Source organism: Argiope bruennichi, chromosome X2 (assembly GCF_947563725.1).
Source record: "Argiope bruennichi chromosome X2, qqArgBrue1.1, whole genome shotgun sequence".
NCBI lineage: Eukaryota > Metazoa > Arthropoda > Arachnida > Araneae > Araneidae > Argiope > Argiope bruennichi.
This window is the reverse complement of record NC_079163.1, coordinates 106390390-106410696: the sequence shown is the minus strand read 5'-3', so window position 1 is coordinate 106410696 and position 20307 is coordinate 106390390. Positions and strand designations below refer to the sequence as shown.

At 27.3% G+C, this 20307-nt stretch overlaps 1 protein-coding gene across 4 annotated transcripts in view; it reads left to right on the top strand.

Annotated features, from left to right (window-relative positions):
* The window catches only part of LOC129959639 (neuropeptide S receptor-like), a 211416-nt gene that overhangs the window by 182626 nt on the left and 8483 nt on the right, over positions 1 to 20307 (top strand). For all 4 annotated transcript variants that reach the window (XM_056072522.1, XM_056072524.1, XM_056072523.1 and 1 more), the window contains one exon: positions 16696 to 16929. In XM_056072522.1, coding sequence (XP_055928497.1) covers positions 16696 to 16929 — 234 coding nt within the window. The remainder of the gene's footprint in view (positions 1 to 16695; positions 16930 to 20307) is intronic.

Below are 20307 nucleotides of genomic sequence, written 5' to 3'. Positions count from 1 at the left end.
CTTTATTACCTGAAAAACTGAATTGCTATATTTATAATTTTAAAGAAATAGCTCAGAAATTAGTGTTTTTGTTCCATTCTTTCTACATTTTACTGCCTTATAGAAACATAAAATTATTTTAGAATGAAATTCTATCAAATACATTTGGACTGGTATTGTGGATCTTGAAATAAGATTATTAAATCCTAAATCATTTTATTTAAAAATGGCCGAGGTATTCTCATTTCTTTTAAAATAGGCTTCATTTACATTCTTTAGAAAAAGAAACATTCATAATGGTTATAGGCAAGATTTAAAAATCATTTTTGGTATATAAAGACATGGAAATAATTTGAGGGACTCAAATAGGAAAACATTCTAAATGCCTTTTCAGCTGAAAGAGCGTTCACTGCGGATAATTAACCCTAAATACCTATTGATCTTTCGGAATGATCCAGCATTCGTTAAAATTCAGTCTTATAAATAATTTAATAATTTAATTTATTTCTTATTAATGATTCAAAAGTATGTGGACATCGAGCAATTCACATTATACCTTAATCAAATATTTTTTTTAAATTAGGAATGAACTAAAATTGCAAATGGAAACCTAAAGGAAGAAAAGGGTTCAGACCTATGACAGGCTCAAAGATGTACAGTCTTGGAAAAAAAATGCAGCCACCCAATTTTATTATGGCATCATTAAGCGTACAATCATAAAATAGATGTCATTTAAAAGAGCTTAACACACTCTTGAACTTTTTAATATGCAAATTTTGAACTTTTATTAAGCTTTTAAAAAGTTATAAATTTAATGACCTAAAATCTTCATGTTATGAAAATATAAGATAGTCTACACATTTTGAATGCATATTTAACATAAAAAAGTAATTTTTAAAATGTAAAAATTTTTAAACAATTGAGTTTAAAAACTTTGGGCATAAATCGAAGAACAAGACTAATTTATGGGGTAATGCAAAATTTCAGCTCATTCCTACAAGTAGATTCTGTATTGCTTCTATAATGATGCATTTAGGGTATCATTCACAAATTTTAAAATATCGACAGATTTTTATAATTGTAATAATATGTTATTGCAATTTGTTATTGTTTTTACGGTTTTTATTAATCCCTTTAATGTAGTTGATTGATAAATATAAAATTTTACAATGCCAGTTTAATTAAATTAACTTTATTCTGTCTAAGCAAAAATGTTCTAATATAAATTTCGATTATTAAGCTAGTTACTTCTTAAAGACATCCATTGGAAAATTTATTCTTATAATTGCCTATATATAATAATTATTCTTATAGTTATATATAATTATTCCTATATATCATAATTCTTATAACTATACCTCCTTTCAAATTTTCTATTCATGTAAGAAGCACCAAGATATGTGGCGAATTATAGGTTAAAAAAGTGCCACAATAATGAAAATTAAACACATGAATAAAAATCCCGAGCGATATTCTGCAGTTTGCTTTTCACCTCCGTAACACCCATATATTATGTATACATGACTTCATACAATGAAACGTTTGACAAACAAAAAGTATTTGCATTGAATAAAGTTACCGGCAAAACACGGAAAAAAATATATTTACATTTATTAGTGAATGAAATGCACTACTTTTTGTATGCTTGTAAAATAAAGCGGTGTATCATTTCATGCCTATTTAAGAGTAGTAAACCGTGATTATAGAAAAGATACATTTTTAAAAAAAATTCAGGAAAAAAGCGCAAAAGAATAAAAACCAGTTTAGTTTTTTTTCTCTCTCTCTCTAAATCATCAAGTTATTAATTTTAACATTAAAATGGGCATTTTCAAATGATAAAAAATATATTTAATTTTATATATTTCGCTCATATAATGAAACTTTCCATTTTGGTGCATTCAACGTAATGGAAAATCAGGCTTAGGTGCAATTTAAACAAACTTTTAATGCTCTTGATTATATCTTTGGACAAAATAATATCAATTCTTCTAAAAATTTTCACTGTGAATATTTTTTCATGAATGAAATAGAAATCGATTTTAATATGCAGATTGTAGCTTTATGGATGCTTTTAAAGTGCACAAAAATGATTTTAAAAAATCAGCACTTACCGAGACACTGCTATTACTGACGCATAGAAAATATCAAAATATTACACATCTAAATATGGAATTAATCCCTTAACAAAAAATATCAAATATATCCCAATGTAAGTTGTGCTTCCATGGGGAAAGTATTCATGGCATCAAAAAAGGGTGTTACCATAGGGAATATAAAAGTTTGTATAATTTTAAATATGTTGATACACCCCTACGAAATTTTAGGAACATGAACTTTTAGTATTCATTACTACCTTTGAAATTGTACTTGTAGCTTTTCACATAGGATGATCGATTGCAAAATAAATCTGTTTGGCTCGGTGTTTTTTTTCCCTAACTGTACATGTATGTTATTAGGATTGGATTACGTGTGTGTATTGTAAAGTTAAATGTTTCTGCTTGCCAAAGCTGCGTAATCAAAAAGAATATCTTAAGTGACTTAAATTTTTCTGCTAGTCAAAGAAGACATAATGCTTTATTTTGTAATGAATTTTGGTTTTAAAGTGATAAATTTAAATTGTTGATTTCAACAATTAAAAATGATGGTAAATACGTGTAAATTTCCTGTAAAATGATGGACCACAAAAGGCATGTTTTTTAGTATTAAGCCAAGGTAAGGAAGCTGGTGTCCAAAAATGAGGAAAACAATTTTAATTAATATTAAGTAACTTACGTTATATAATGATAAAAAATTATGTAATAATAGCCATTTTTATAAAGATCGCCTTATTGCATAACTTATTTATATTTCTTGACTACTATTGAAGCTGTTGAAGTAGCAGATCAAGTAACAAATTAAAAACTTTTTATGAGGATTTTAAACTACTTACATCGTATTTTTCCTAAATTTTTCTCAGTATGAAAATAATTCTTTTTAATAACAACATTTTTTTCATAAGTCTACACCGGGCTTATATGAGATGTTATATTTAACTGAAATATGATAAGGCACAATGTTTCTCTTACAAAATCACAACTTTCAAATTCATATCCCAAATATAATTAAATTTCATATAACATATATATATTGTTCGTTCACCAGAAGTTGGCACTTGGCTCCGCCCTCATCACGTGGGATCAGACGATACTATTTCGATGATTTCGGAAGGAGAAAGTGATCAGTGTCAAGAAAGGTTGCCAATTGGCGATCGTTAGCTTTTACACTTTTTTATATTATCATTTCAGTGAGACAGTTGACGAATTCCATGAGTTATTGACTGACATTCAACATACCACACAAAATGTACATCTTTTAAGAGATTTTACCCTTAATTTGTTGTATTTTTCTAGCTGAAAACAATGCTGAATAAAATCTTTGTTTTCAGCTGATCAAAATAAATAAAATCTAGCCAGAAGGATATTTATTTCATATTAGCTTGGCATTTGCTGTCTGTAATGTAAATAGCAATAACATTAACCACTTCTTTTAAAATTGGAAAATATTTAAAAAAAATTTTCATTACTGCATACCAAATTATCAAGGAAAATTTCTAAAAAGAGATGGACATCAATTTTATCAATGCTACTATATTTTAAAAAAACAATTTATTATTTCTTGTTTAATCTGTGCACTATTAAAAATAGATAGTTCAAATTCCAAAATAATATACAATACTTAGTATTTTCAACACTGAAATTTTGTTGCTGAAGTTGACATTTCCATTTATAAAATTTATTAAAAGTTGCAAAAAATATAAATTTGGTTTAAAATATCTTTTTCTTAAATTTGATAAATAAGTTACAGTTATTTTTTGGAATGAGACATAATTCAGAATCTAGTTATAATGAAGAATCCTGATTTAAATTATTTCATGAATAAAAATAGAATTTAAAAAAATTGCATTACGTTTGTAATATTAGAACTTACTAATAAATAAAACATCAACTAGGCGTTTATTCATACTGCTTGAACTGATTAAATTTTATTCAAATGTTTCTAATTAAAAATAACCAAGACATTCTTAACAAAGGAAATGAAAACTATAGGAATTAGAATTAATGTCCATCGTCATAACTATCATCAGTGTCATCATCACTAAAAATTGCTCTCGCTATCAGAATCCGAATTGATGTTGAAAGAAATGTTTTCCACGACTTCTTCGACAATGCCGTCAGTTTCCCAATACTTTTTTTCAATGTGTTCTATATGTTTGCAATGTTTTTCCCATCTCAGATATCCAATATTTATCATGGCTTCCGAAGCAAGACTTTCAAGACGTTGAAAACTCATGTCGGCAGTCGCATTTCTCTCTCGCACGTAACGTTTAACATCCGCCCAAATTAATTCTATTGGGTATAAGTCACAGTGGTATGGGGGAAGTCTCAAAACATCATGACCTTGTTCTTTTAGAATTTCGTCAATGAAATATTTTTTTTCGCCACTTGCATTTGCAGCAATCAGTTCAAGTAACTGAACTTTTCGCATTTTTTTTATCATACGGGATTTGCTTTTTTCCAACCAGGCACACATTTTATCCTTTTTTGAGCTTTTTGTGGGTACGGGATCCATTACTTTTGTGTGATAAGCTGCATTATTCATAACTATTACTGAATTCGTTGGAATATTAGGTAGAAGCTTCTCAACTATCCATTTTTTAAAATTATCAGAGTTCATCTTCCCGTGATAATCTCCAGTTGCAGATCCAGCTTTAAATATTAATCCGGCATTTGGAACGAAACCAGATTCTGATCCAGCATGAACCACAATCAGACGATGACCTGAGCTATCTTTGATGGCAGCGCCAATTTTTTCATCTCTCCAACATTTCTCGAATGAAAGATTGCTGTCCAACCACGTTTCATCTATATAAACTATGTTTCTCTTTGTTTCTCGGAATTTTTTCATTTCCCTAAGAAAACGAAATCTCCTGGCTACAATGTGCGATCTTTCAATTAAGATCTGTCTCTGGTTTCTGCAACGTTTGTTTTGAAAACCTGCAGTGTGGAGGTATTTCCATAGAGTTCCTCTTTTCCAAGGAAAATTTATTCTCTCCTTTACCACGGGAAGCAATCGAGATAAAGACGGAATTTTGTTGTTTGCATAAAACTCATTCACAATATTTCGAAGAACACACAGATCAAAATTGTCCAATATTGCATTTCGAGTCTCGGGACGCTTTCGATGTTTCCCCGGCGTAGATAATTGTCCATTTGTGGATATATCTTCATTTTTTATTCGCTTAATTGTTCTAAGTGAAACACCAGTCGCTGTAGCAGCACGTTTTTGGGCTTGGGAAAGGGGAAACAAAAGTGTTCCAGCTCTAGCCTCATCTTCACAAAATTTAGTACCGTTATTTATTATATATCTCTCTTTCGAGTGAGTAGTTCGCCCTTTTAAATACATTTTGCAGTTGTTTGCTTTGAAAAAATAAGTTTTGAAATTAAATATATCTTTTTTATTAATAATTAGCTAGAAGAACGAAAAGTACGACAGCAGACGATAAAACAAAGTAAGTGATAAAGCGTAAACATTCGCTGTTTGGCGCGCATTTAGGGTTGTCTCATTAACAAGAGTGGAGGAGTTTACACGTCTTCTCCGCGCTGAAATGAACTCTACCTCCAAGAAGGCGGACCGAAGTGCCTTCTCCTGGTGAACATAGAATATATAGTCTTACCACACATTTTCTTAGTCTCATGACAATACGGAATTTCTATAGTCCAAAAAGGTCTGAACAAATATCTTAGTAAAAATCAAATTTAAAAAAAAATTAATTGCTTGTTGTTTTAATAAATAATTGTTAAAATCCTGCTCCTCTCAAATTCTGCAGATACTGGAAATCATGTTACAGATAGGGGTTTATAAGTAAAATAATAAACTATCTCTTACAGTTTCTTAAATAAGTCTTAAATGTGAATTTTAAATACTTCTTTAAATCTAGCAATAAATATTTTCGATCATTCTTTGTACTGTAAATTTTTATGCTCGAGATTACACCTTTAGATTAATTTAACAGGCAGGGTAAACCGTTTTCAGTACTGCAATAATCCTCTGCAATTAAAGTGTTCAATTCATTAAATTTTCATCACAAAGTGGTGTGTGGATTTTGTTTTACTAGTTATGAAATCCAAACGAACTGCTCATTCTCCAAAAACTATTTGAAATAACTTTTTTTCTTTATTTTACTTAATTAGAAGATATTTAAATAGACTTATCGGTTTTAACCTTTTATATATTCTCTGATGATTAACTTATTCAATAATGATGCATGGTATTTTCTATTTGGGAATGTAAACAGAGAATTAGAAGTCAAAATTTTCCCTCCATACTTTCTAGATTAATTTTATTTCTATACAATTAGCGACAGACTCTGTAGATTATCATCTGCAGACAAGCCTTTAAATATTGAACATAGATTTTCCTTGCGCAAGTTTTCTTTTGTTCAAAACATTAGTTGTTATCTACAATTATCACTATATACTCGCCAAAGAAATTACTGAAATTTCCTGACTTGAATTTCTACCATATTATTGCCACAGAATAATGTCATCATTTCCCTCATTTTCATGCAAATAATTTACCGTTTGTTGAAAAGCGATATTTATGGTACCAGCACTGTTTTTAAATTTCTGCAGTGCTTTTTAATTGATATATTAGAACTATTTCTAGAACCTATTTTAGAACTATTTCTATTAGAACCTATTTTAGAACTATTTCTAGACAAACCTTGCAGTTTCAAATCTTATTTCATATAAGACTAACATCTGAAAAAGTGCTTTTTGTAGACTTTTATAACACTCCTGCCATAGTATATTGAATACCTAAACTCATAGGCAAGCTGAATTTTTAATAAAATAGAGCCTTGAACGCGTGTCCTAATAAAGCTCTCAAAGGTTGTACATAGAGAACTTTTGACGGACATAGTAAAAATGATAAGATATATTCCCAACGTAGAAGTAAAGTTAAAAAAAATTTTCATTAAATTACCAAAAATAAATACCAAATTCTATACCAAAAATTGCATTGAAATCGATTTCTTCTGTAACGTTTTAATCTATTCTTTAATTAATTTTAATTAATAATGTTTAATTTTGTAATGTATTGGAGAGAGATTATGCATGAGAGTTATTGGATATCCTCAGTTTGAAAAATTGTCAGGTAGCGACAACATCTTAATTTTTATATGTCCATGGTAATACAATCTACATGGTAACACAAAGACATACCCTTATTATATTTAATTTTACACTGTTTCAAGCATGGCATATCTTTTGGAGAATCTAATGTAAAACAAATTCTTGTTTGAAAGAGTGTTTTAAAAGATTTTTTTTTTTCTGTCGTGAACCATTTTTCTGTAGAAAGCGTTTCATAAATTTCCTAAATTTAACCCCAAAACATATATAAAACATCTAATACATATAATAATAAGCAAAATACAAAGCAAAAATATTAATAATTATAATTTATACTATTCTAAAAACAGTTTTGGATGAGGAAATATATAAAAAACTTTACAAGTTAAAAAAAATATTTGTTGCATGAAATTATTCATCTGCGCAGGTAATTTCCCTTCATGTATATTATGAATTTCATTTATGTTATGAAACATTCCAAATTTGTATACTATATCAAGGATTATAATAACAATAAAAATAAAATGAGAGAGAATTAAAATTATATATTTGCAATTTTTTTAATGTACAGAATAAAGTATTAAAAAATAAAAGATTATTCAAAAGTATTTTTAATTGGATTTACGTTAGTAGTATACGACATGAAATGACAGAATAAAAGAAAACTTCTTCGTTGTTTCTGACCTTGAAAAGGTAAATAATATTCTTATTATCGAGATCACAAAAAGAATTTTCCTCAACGGAATGTTATCGCCCTCTGCTTTTATTTTACTATCTGTAAATATGTCTTTTGGTTGTGTATGAGCAGCATGAATGTCAAACAGTAAAAATTCCCATTTATCATAAATGTCATTTTCATTCTGTTATATCTGTTTGCTGGAACGATAGAAGTGGCGACTCTTTCTAGCTCAATATTACTTGCCCAAATTTTGTAAAAATTTATTTCACTCTTCGAAACTCAGGGGAAAAAATACTTGTACCACTTTCTAAGTATAAAATCCATTCCCTGATTAATCAGTAAAATTCAAAGGAAAAAAGCCTTGACCGCAATGATTTGCAAGAGAACTTCAAATCTTGAAATAAATTAAGTATCGATTGTTCGAAAATTAAGTATCGATTGAATTTCGTTTCAATCACTATATTTTTCCAACTCCAGAATTTTCAAATTTTTAATTACAGAAATAGATACATTTTTAAAGTATGTTACCTCTTCCATAATCGAGAGGAAACGATGGTGGTGTTAGATATTTTGTTTATGTATGTTAATTTTCACTTTTCAAACTTTCACTTTTTTTGAGAATTTGTAAATTACCATCAGTCAAAACTTAAAATTTCTTCAAGCTCATTAAGTAACTCAGTTATCTTCATGGAAATATTATTTAAAATATTCTATGATTAAAATATTTAATATTTTATTCATCTACCAACATCTTTCAATAAACATGGAAAAGAATAAACATAAATCTTATGACAGAACCCTGAAAAAATTCTTAAGACAAGCTTTATTTAAAAAAGAGTTTAAATTCTTCAGCTTCTATTGTATTAAATACGATTAAAATGGTATCCTGCTATGAGGAATTGAAATATAATCCTAGATGTCCATATATTTTTGATTCAAAAATAACTGAACTTTTTTTTATTAATTTCCCATTCTTAAGCAACTTAAACTAAATTAGAATTATCCTTCTAAAGTGAGAGATCAAAACATGTGAGTATTCATCTTTTATTTTCTGAGACTTAGGCTAAGCTTATTACTTTCTGAAGGTAAGTGGGATTTAGATAGACAATTAAAAATTTCTTTAAAATTTTCTGATATCCCAGCTATGAAAAACATGAAATTTTTGAGGTAAATTATTAAAAAGGTCTCATATAGAAAATAAGATAAACAACAACACATAAATATCTCGCCATTAAATTGCTTTTTAAAAGTTTTAAACACTACAATCACGCATGGGTGCATATTTTTCGAATGATACGCTCTGCTGTAATCTGATTGTATCGCAGGTAGTATGTAATCCGAAAATCCTTAACCCGCTTACAGAAACTCTAATCTTTAGTCGTTGTACTGCGAAAAACGAATCAAATTTCAATCCCTTCCCTAGATTATTTCGCTTCAGATATCTGACTACTTGTTAACAGAGAAAGAAGAGATATTTTTAGCAAATATTTTCAACTGAAAGATCTTTTAAAAAATATTTTTTTTTTATTTCAAAATATTTAGACACAAACAGTTCTTTTTCTAAACATTAAATCCCAAATTTGTTAGCAATTAAATTTTGAAGGTAACTATTTTCTTTCTATTGTTAACATTGTCTAGTTTATTATTCGAATTCAAATAACATTCTTATACCTTTTTCTTCATACTTATTTTAACTACAAAATCTTGTTTATTTAATTTACAAATGTTTAAAAAATAAATTCAGACTATATTATTACATGCTATAAAAGCAACTTGCATGAGACTAAGAATCGATATTTTTGAATAAAATGTCGCCACATATCAATTCATTTTTGGGAGCACTTTATCCTACTATATCAATTTATATATATTTGGATTATTTTTGTTAAATTCATTTGCAGTTATTTATGAATTCGTGAACAGTTAAAATACTTATTAGATTTTGAAATAGGTGGGATTCTAGAATAATTCTTAATTTATGAAAAAAGTTTCAATGATGTTTTAAATTTAATTAAATAAACTATTTCCACTTTTCCATTTTTTTTTGCCTCCGTATTCGGTACATTCCTTTATTAAAATGCAAACAATCCATAAAAAACATGTAGAGTTTTTTTTTCCGTTCATAATATTACAGTTTTTATAGTATCATTAACGGTAGATATCCAATATTTACATTAAAAAATTTTTTAATACACTTCAAAAGTAAATACTACCAATCTCTAATGTATATTTTGTCATAATATAGCGAGTCCATAAAATTCTTCCTTTCTCTATGTCTCTCTCATCCTAATTATCTCGAACATAAATCCTTCATACCACACGAAAGCTTCTATGCTAAGCAGCTTTTGCACTACATTCATGTATTATTCTTAAAATGAGATTTTTACGTGCTTTTGTTATGTTAAATCGTCGTATTAGTGAATGAAAAAGTGAAGATGGTGAGTGTGTTTTAATTAAATAAGCATTCGTAGTAACAGTCAATTAACATGGTGCGTTTTAATTTAATTCATGATTTGAAGCTGCAGACGAGTTAATTTTCTTTTAGAAAAGTGTAATTAGAAGCCAACTAAGCATCTTAATGGGAATGTTCATGAATTTAGAATATATTTTTAAGTTCTAGTAAAAAAAAAATCTGAATTATTTTTCTTAGCGGATTATAAGTAAATAAAACATTTATTTATTTTAAAACATTTTTTTTATTTATTTTTATATTATTATAAAAGAGATGTTTCTTGAATTCAAATTTTCTACGTTTATTCTTTTTTAAATTAACATGTTTCAAAAGACAGTGTTTATTCTCGTAAAAATTTAAAAGAAATTATGTGAATTTTAATGATTTTAATAAAATTTAGGATTGTTTATATAACTTAATAGATAATAATATGTAGAACAAAAAAGTTAAATTTTCATTCAGTACTCATTCTTGATACAGGAAAAGTAAACTGAAAGGGAAAACGTTTAATATTTAGCTGCTAAGTCTGAATCAATATTGCTTAAATATGTTATATTTCTTTGCACCTTGCAGGCAAATAAAATACATAAATTTGTTGATGATTTCCTCAGAAAAATGTGAGAATTAAGATAAAATAAAATTAATCTTTATTTCATTAGTATATTTCAGATATCAACTTTGAAAGATTGATATTAGTTGCAATTGTATGACTATTTTAAAGTTAAATTTAATTTTTCTTTTGAAATAAAGTTTTTCTGTTATATTTTTCTGCTATGTATTTAAAATGAAAGACAAAATTTTTATTCAAAGGAAAAAAAGACGTGTACATCAAGGGGAAAAATTCAGTTAGATCTGCATTTTAAACTGAAGAATAATAGTACATTTTTAATTTACACAACAATTAAAATTAGCTCAAAACTTGTACTTTAATAAATCTACTTTGATAAAAGAATAGCTTGAAAAGAAAGCATTTCAAGCTCGAATGTAAGAGCATTTAAATATGATTTCAAGTGCAAAACTAAATTTATTTTAATGAATATAAAAAGTAAAAGAAATTGACCAACTTTTCATAAAAAATCCTATTTAAAGATATAATAGCTTCGTGTTATTTTCAAAGGGTATGTATTAGAAAGTACAACTGAATTTATAATGTTAACGACAAAAGAATTACATACTCATATATAGTTGAAGAAAATGAGACACTTTATATGCGTCTAGCAAAAATCAGCAAGAAATCTTTAGATATGCATGGTATCACAATACAGACGGCTTCAAAAAAGAATAAAAGTGTTCCAGGAAGAAAGCAATATAATATACTCAAAGCCCTACGGAAAAATAAAAGGAATTTCCACAATATATATACAAAACTTCATAAATAAAAATATTTTTTCATTTAGCGTAAAGTATTAGAACTGAATATCTGGTTCATAAATAGCATCGCGGTGTAAATTTTAAATCCCTATGAAAACTATCTATTGTTTCAAATTGTTACCGTCAAAATAAGAAAATAAAGAATAAAAAGCATAAAAGAAAGGAAAATTCTTCCTCCAAAAATCTCTTTCACAGTTTACAAGCCTTAAGACAGAAAGGAGCATTTATAATTAATTTCCGGGATTTTTTTATTCTAAGAAATTACTAACAACTTTATTGAAAGTAAATGGAAATGAGAATGATTTCCTGGAATAATGCAATCATTCTATGTATTTGAGATTAATTTTCAGAAATTATTTTGTTAGGATTAATTAGTTTTAAACTTAAATATTTTTAATCTGCTTTTTTGATGAAATAAAGTTTGGCGATCACGAGAAAATAAAGTAGCGGAAAATAAAGTTAATTTAGCGATAAGATACTAACTATTTTCACAGTATATTTCGAATTTCATTTGATACATTTTTCTTTTGCCTCATAAAGTACAGTAAGTATAATGAAGATCTAATTGCATAAAATACATGTAATATAAATAAATAAATGATAATTATAATATCGCATAACTAAAATGCAACGTATCTAAGTTAAGGAAATAAAAGATATATTTTAATAATTTGAACTTTAATTAAAAAAGAGAAAATGATTTGTAACTATAATAAACTTATCCATATCAAAGACTAAACAGAAGATCATACATAGTACCAGAAGTATTATTATTACTATTAAAAGTTATTATAATATATGCCTGATATAAAATGCCGTTATATGAAATATTATTTTGAAAAAGATGCTTACATATTTGTCACCATTAATACATAAATGCAGTCATCAAATATTTCAATGAAAACTTTGTATATGGAAATTAATACGATGCTTTAAAAATCATTAAAATTCCTCATGATTGATTTTTTTTCAATATCTTTTGTTTAAAACTTATTATAAGATTGTTAAATACGTTAAAAAATTTGTAAAACTTCAATTACTAATACAAATTTCGTTACTTTATCTTTTAATTTATACATTTTGAGATAAAATATTTAAAAATTGAATATTCTCGTTCAAATAAAATGTTACGAATAATTTGTTATGCGATATATCAAAGGGATAGAACTTTCTTAGCGTTAAACTAAAACCAATTGCTTAAGAAAAAATAATCTTCTGGATAAAAAATGTAAATAGTTGGAATAATTGGCAGACTTCCTTTTTCAACGACAATTTATCTTCCTTAATGATGATAGTATTGTTGGTTTAAAAATGCTCTGATAATCGCTTAAAGAGTGTTTGATATTGTAGATTAATTCCGATTTTGGAGCAATTAAATATGATTTCATAAAATGTTTATTTTTTTAAAAGAAAATACAAGTATTTTCTTCATAGTTATTATGAAATATTACCATTTTAATATCTCAAAGCGGTGAAAATCCAGCACTCTAAAATAAAACTGGAAACTATTATTTCTAAAACATATGAAAATAACGAAATTTTCCAGCTGAGATAATTATTGCTGATACTGCAATCTCTGATATAATTAGGTTTTCTCTGATATTAAAGACAAAATATTTTTTCTACTAAAAGATTGTTTTATTTGAAAAGCTACTTACAAGTTCAAATCATTATATAATGTTATTAAGTACATAACATGTAAAAAATAGACTTGAATTAGGTTGAATTATTAAAACATAAAATCATATTTAATGCTTCTAACTGTTATAATAAGATAAATATTCATTAAATTGAATATTTTCAGTACCTTTTCATGAAAAAATTTTGCTAGCAGTAAATGCTATAATGATGAATTACTGAACATATTATAATGTTTTCGATTCTAGTAACCAAACATAGAATAAAGATAATAAATACCGAATAAATATCTATGTGCTATCAACAAATAAATAGTTTTTTTGCTAAAGACAATAATAGAAAAGACTCCCTCCCCCAAATTAAGAAATATTTTTAAAAAAGGAATTTTCAATTATATGAATAGTCTATCTCCTATTAGTATGAAAAATCCAATTCCAAGAATGGTATGAATGTCTTTTAGTGGCTTTTATTGGAAAGTGTTTTTGTGAATTTTGGTTTAGAATTACCAGATTCGCCACTTTTACCATAAGAACTTGGTTTTGCTTTTATAGTTATTTATGTTTCATTTTTTCATTTAAACTTTTATCAGTTAGAAAAATTACACACTCAACACATAAAATGTTTCTATTTCATGTAACATGCTTTTCCTTTAACCAAATGATAAAATTCTTGTATTTGAGAGTTGAATTAATGAAATTGTTTCAGATTATTCAGTAAAAAATATTTTACTCCAACAATAGAACATAAATTTATCTATAGATTAAATTCTTTGCATAGGATATATCAAAGTTTTAATCAATAATAGCATATAAATAAATAGCATTAATGAATAGGAACATAAATACATTTAAAAGGATCAGAAAATTTTTCAAAAAGATGTATCAATAATTTTTATAAAACTCTATATTCTTAAATATTTTCTTTAATATTTAAAAAAAATTAATATTTTTGATCTTAAATTGGTGAAAATCTAATCATTTTTCAACAACTGCCTAAGCAAAAGATAGGAAAGGTTGCAAAAATTAAATAAAAAGGAGTTGAAAATATTATCAATTCTGTCTCTTCATAATCTAAAAAAGAAATCTATAAAAAAACTGCAGTGATAAAACTATAAACTTTGAATTTGATCAGAATACGTGATTCGTTTTATATTTTTTTCTTACTTTTTAATCGCAAGTTATTGTAAACGAATATTTCATAGTTTTAAAAGAAAACGGCGGCACGACATTCAAACTCGTACTCACACTAAAAGAGTTTGCCACAATTTATGTGGAAAAAGCAGCAGGCTGCAACTTTGAATAATAAAACCGGAAAAATTACAGATATAAAAAAGTAACCATCAGATAACTTCATAAAAGCTTTAACAATGCAACCGTAGTATTTTCACTTACTTTTATACTCTTTCTTTTTTTTCGAAGTATCTGAACAAAGTTTTAGCATTATTTTTTTTTATTATATGAATTTTTTTAACTTTCAAATTCTGCTTACATTCTCAAAGCGTGAAGAAGAAATTTTCGATTTTGTTTAAAAAATGCTGCATTTGGGATTTTACTGTCATTGCATTTACGCCTTGTTCATAAATTTACTTCGTGGTTTTGCGAATTTCTAAGGTGGGAGTTTTTAAAAGGAATTTAAAAGAAGTTTTTCAAGCGTAAAATAAGAGTTGCGCCTGCCATAATCAAAAGAGGCAATAAAATAGCGAATTTCTACCTTTCGTTTTATGTTAAAGGAAACTTTTTTCCAGCCAGATATTTAACAATATTTTTTTAGCTAAATTGATTTCATTCATGAATGAATTCAATTTCATCTGTTTTCTCTTAGACAATTATCATTCCTAATATTCCTAATCCACTTTGTCAAGCTAAATATCAAATTTGCTTTGAATGAATAATTTGGAATTTCCCGATTCCAATCCCCTTTCAGATCTAATATCTGGGAGCTAAAAGAAATTATGCTCATCATTCATGCATCAGTATAATCTACAAATAATACATTTCATCCATTCATCAATCTGAACAACAAATAATACGCTTCTTTCATTCATTCATTCATCTAAATAAACAAAAAGAAGATAAATAATGCGCATCATGCATTCATCAGGCTATACAATATATAATTCATAAATTTGCCTCCAATTTTGTTTTCCAGAAATTATATTAAATTTTCTTTAGAACAAAAATATGTACTTAACATTTTAAAAATTTTAAATTCATCACAGTTAAAAATTTCCATTTTAAACACATTTAAAAATACGAACAATATCAAGGCGATATGATAATTTATTTTATACATTTTAAACATCTCTGATGGGATATGCATATCTTGAGAGAAGAAAACTTGCAGATATTGCTCACGTTCCTCAATATATTTTGATATCAGGGAACAAACACCTGCTGTTTGATGTACACCACTCCAAAAATATCAAATATTGCTATACTCGTTTCACACCAGGATGAAAAAAAAAAATTGAGATGAGTTATCGTACCGCTATATTTTTATTATTTCTGGAACAATTTATCACACTCAACATAACTAAGTTCAATTTAAACTTTCAACTCTTATATTTGATTTCCGATGAGTAACAATTTTTTTTTTTTACTTTTCTTTTAATAGCCTCGCAAAATAGGAATATTTATTTATAAACACTCGGATTAAGCAGGAGGATTTGAAATTCATTGTTCAGATTTCCTAAAGCGTTTAGGTATAATAAAAGAACATTATTTCGCATAAAATGTATGTCACAAACTTATCTATAATGTTGCAGAGGTCACTGTATGTCCACTCATTCTGATCATCGGCTGGTATTCTCTAAACTTACAATAGCAGGAGAAAATTGTCTGATAGCAGCCCAACTGTATAGAGAATGTTATCTCAACCGTCGAATATTAATGCGTGTGGGAACCTGAATCATTTGCTTGTTTTGGCTTGATATTGATCACCTGTTGTAACTGTTATATCATTGATAGAACTTTCTAGATAGACAATTTCTTTGTATGGTCTCACTTCCTGAAACCTTTGAATTTACCTTGCCTTCTGCACGATGATTCTATAAAACCGTTTTTTTTTTCTTTACTAATTAACTAAACGAGAGTCAGGCAATTTTAAATAAAGATAGAAAGTACAATAAAGATAGAAATAACAAGTAGAGTAGCATATTAGCAGAATAATTTAGAAATAATTTCCATAATCGATTACAAATAATGCAAGTTTTGCATGAACGATATTTATATGTCATACAATACATTATTCCATTATTGAAAAAGTAATAAAAATTCAAAAAATTATTACATTTTACAGTTTACTTGTTCACTTTATTTAGAAAACTTAAGTTCTATATATTTCTTTGCCAATATTTTGTTTAAAGCTAATTTTTTGGCATTATATCATATTTGGGATTTGTCTTTCAGGTATTTGGAGAATGGAAATTGGGACCTATCGCATGTAAAGTGATTGTGTATGCCCAAATCGTGACCCTGGCAAGTACTACTTTCATCCTCACTTCGATGAGCTACGACCGCTATTTGGCGATTTGTCGACCTCTGAGAACAACAGGTGGTGTCACACAGGCAAAACGACTCATCATTGGATCTTGGCTGTTAGCATTTGTCTTTGCTATCCCTCAAATCTTCATTTTTGTTCAAGTAAGTAGAGCAATATTTGATTAATATTTAAATATTGCCTTCTATTTCAAAAACCTGTGTCTTCAAATTTTAAATACTAACAAAAATAAATAAATACTCGGATTTAAAATTTTGTTTCTGTATATGACTAAAATTTTACAACTAAATAGTTTCATTAGCATATGCAGGCATACGAATTTTTTTTTTTCATAAGGAATATTTAGAAACTCCTAATAAGACTCAAAAGAAAACATTAGAAAGATTTCGTGTGTACACTTACAACCATCACATTTTGAAGAATTTTAAGCCGAAAAGAAATTAACGAAATGATAGATTATTGCATAGAGTGGATATAAAATAACTTCCTTGTTTGGAGATATTTAAATATAAAACTAACGAAATTTTATTAGAAAAGCATTAAAACGTACCAATAAAAGAGGTTCCGAAGCTATCGGAATTGGCTTTTTGATCAATAACTACAATAAAAGAAAAATGGATTAAATTTCATAGATTTTACAATTGATAAAAATGGCCAAATATAAGTTGTTGAGGTACAATATCAAATTCTCAGTAAATAATGTTTTATTATTCAACAGAATTCCTTAGGACATGTGCAATAATTTCATTCTGCTGATTTTCCCTGAGTACAAATATTGCATCCAATATATGATGTTCCTTATTTCAGCTCGTAAATGTATCTTTGGATGTTTCTAATAAACACTGTTGTTGCATCCTCTAATGTTGCTTATCTTTCTCTGTCGGCTCTAACTCTATTCATCCAATTTCCTTGAATTTTTAAATTATTCATCTCGGTGTTACCATGTACAACTAACTTTTCGATAAAATATGAAACTTTCTAGATTTCCTCGGAACACCAGCAGTATTGCATTCTCTAATATAAAACGGTTGCAGGAGCAAAGCAAGCTCAAGTTAGGTAGGACGCATATAGAGCACAAATGAACAGTTAATCAGAGAACTGAATGTTAATTTTTATTCTTTTTTCGAAAGGTTTCGAAAGGAATGAGTGCCGCTGCTGCCATGTACGCGTGGGAAATTTGCATTATTTACCCCAATTGTGCATATATTCTTGCATGTGCGTGATAGAAGAACCAAAATACTTTCTAGTGACGACGACTTTACATACTAATTTTTTTTCGTAGAATTTATCTTTGCATGCCTTTCATGTTCCGTATACGAAATTCGGTCCCATTCTATTCATTTGATTTATTTCAAATGACTCCAAACAAAGAATGTTATTTTATTGCCTTCTATATAGCATTTAAAATTTTATTAGTGTTCCCAAATATGTGTGCGACGGTGAAATCGAAATTATCTGAACATTAACTGATTATAGAATATATTTATTCTTTTTCACTCTTTTGTCTTTATAATCTTCACACATTTTATGATATTTTAATTTTCCAAATTCAAACAATTCGTACTTTTATGAATATTTTCTTTGTTTGAATTTCAGTATCACTTACATGAAAATATCTGATAAAAATACAATAAATTATAATAAAATAAAAGAATTTGAATATATCGAAATTCTAATGTTCTCATATCTAGCTCCGATGAAAAATCTAATTTCATGAGAATATATTTTCAACAGTTTAATCACTTATTATATTAAGGAAATTAAATTTGACTGCAAAATTTTAGAATTATTCGATATTCAATTTGAGTTTGAACACTAAGGCAGGTAGTCAGATACAATATTAAATTCTTAAAATATTTTTCCCATGTACCATCCACCATATATTTCATTATGTAGCTGCGGATTAGCCATTTTATAAACAAATATGTTCACGTTAAATAATGCACCTGGATTCCAAAAGGAAACTAATAGGTTTAATATGTGATATAATAATTGATTGTCTTGATGTAAATATTTTTAAAAAAAGCAGATTTTTGTTATTCAGCCTTTCTTTATCCAATATTCTGTTTTAACCGGCATCAGTGCTGAATTAGTTAACACCTTGTTATATGAATTAAACTTTTAATAAGATAACACAACTTATTTAGGACATTTTTTTTGTTATTTCAATTCATATAAAAAAGTTAACAGATTCCGATTCAGTAAATTTTGATTTTTATCTCTTAAATAAATTGCTGCTTTGACTTAATTACAAATTAAAATATCAAACATCTAGTAATTACAGGTCCATGTTAGATATCGTTTTGTATAGAAAGTTACAAAGGAAAAATGTAGACTTTATTAATTTTCACTATCTACAGAATTTCCAACTGTTAATGAAGTGTTTGTTTCGCTATACCTGGGGTGTCGACGTTAGGCAGATATGTTGCATTCGTCCTTACGTCTTTTTAGTTTTGCTGGAAATCGCAAGGCGATTAGTATGCTGCAGTACCTGTTTCTGTAGTGAATTTCTCTTTAAAAATTGTTCATGGTGTGTGTTCTTAACCGAAATAAAGAGACGTTGTTTAGAAGAACATTTAATTTAGGTGAATGATGTTGAAATATTTCGTAAGATTGCACTAAGCTGAAGGACCTTTGCAAAACATTGAATGAGATAAAGATTCAAGTATAGGTGCGATGCCTTCATCTTTGTTTAAGTTTTAATTAGGTAAACATGAATTTGACCTGTTTATACGAGTATTGTTTCTAAATTTGCATTTCTAGAAACACGTTGACTGCTTAATGACCTTGATGTTTTCACCTAGGATGTATATTGAAATGCTTTAAAGTATTTGCTTAATTGCTGGTTAAATAATTCAATCCCACAAATTTAGAAATATTACCTATTTCCTCAAACAGATTTTGGATTCCTACATATTTGCATCCAACTATGAAAAGGTTGAATGGTTTGTAGCAGTTGAATAAGAGTACTCAAAAAATGTAATTATAGCTACTAGATTTTTTAGTGTCGGTTTCGGTCTTAGAAACAAATTTAAATCATAGATAATCTGAATATATTAGTGAATGAGAATTTTAATCTTTACAAGAGTGCAATTCCCTATAAAATACAATCTAATTGATCAGTTTTTGCAAGGCGAAGTTATAAGGAAAGTACAAAAATATAAACAATTCAAGAAAAAAAAATCATTTAAAAAATATTCGAAACAACTTTCCCGGATCACTTTATTGGCTTTATTTGTAATCACACAGGTCGAAAATCGTGCAGATTATCTTCAAAAGATTGCAAAGATAGCCTACAAAAGTTGGATTTGCAGTCAAAATTTGTTTTTATTATTTCTAACCGCAAATGCAATTTACTATTTTTTTCCTATGAATTACTATGAATAAAATGTGTCATGAATACTTCATATAAGATACATACATATATTCTAGAAATTGTTAACTTATTTTTATGAAATATTTTCATGATACATATAAATATCTGATTTCACATAAATGTCTACAAATAAATTTGTTTTTAA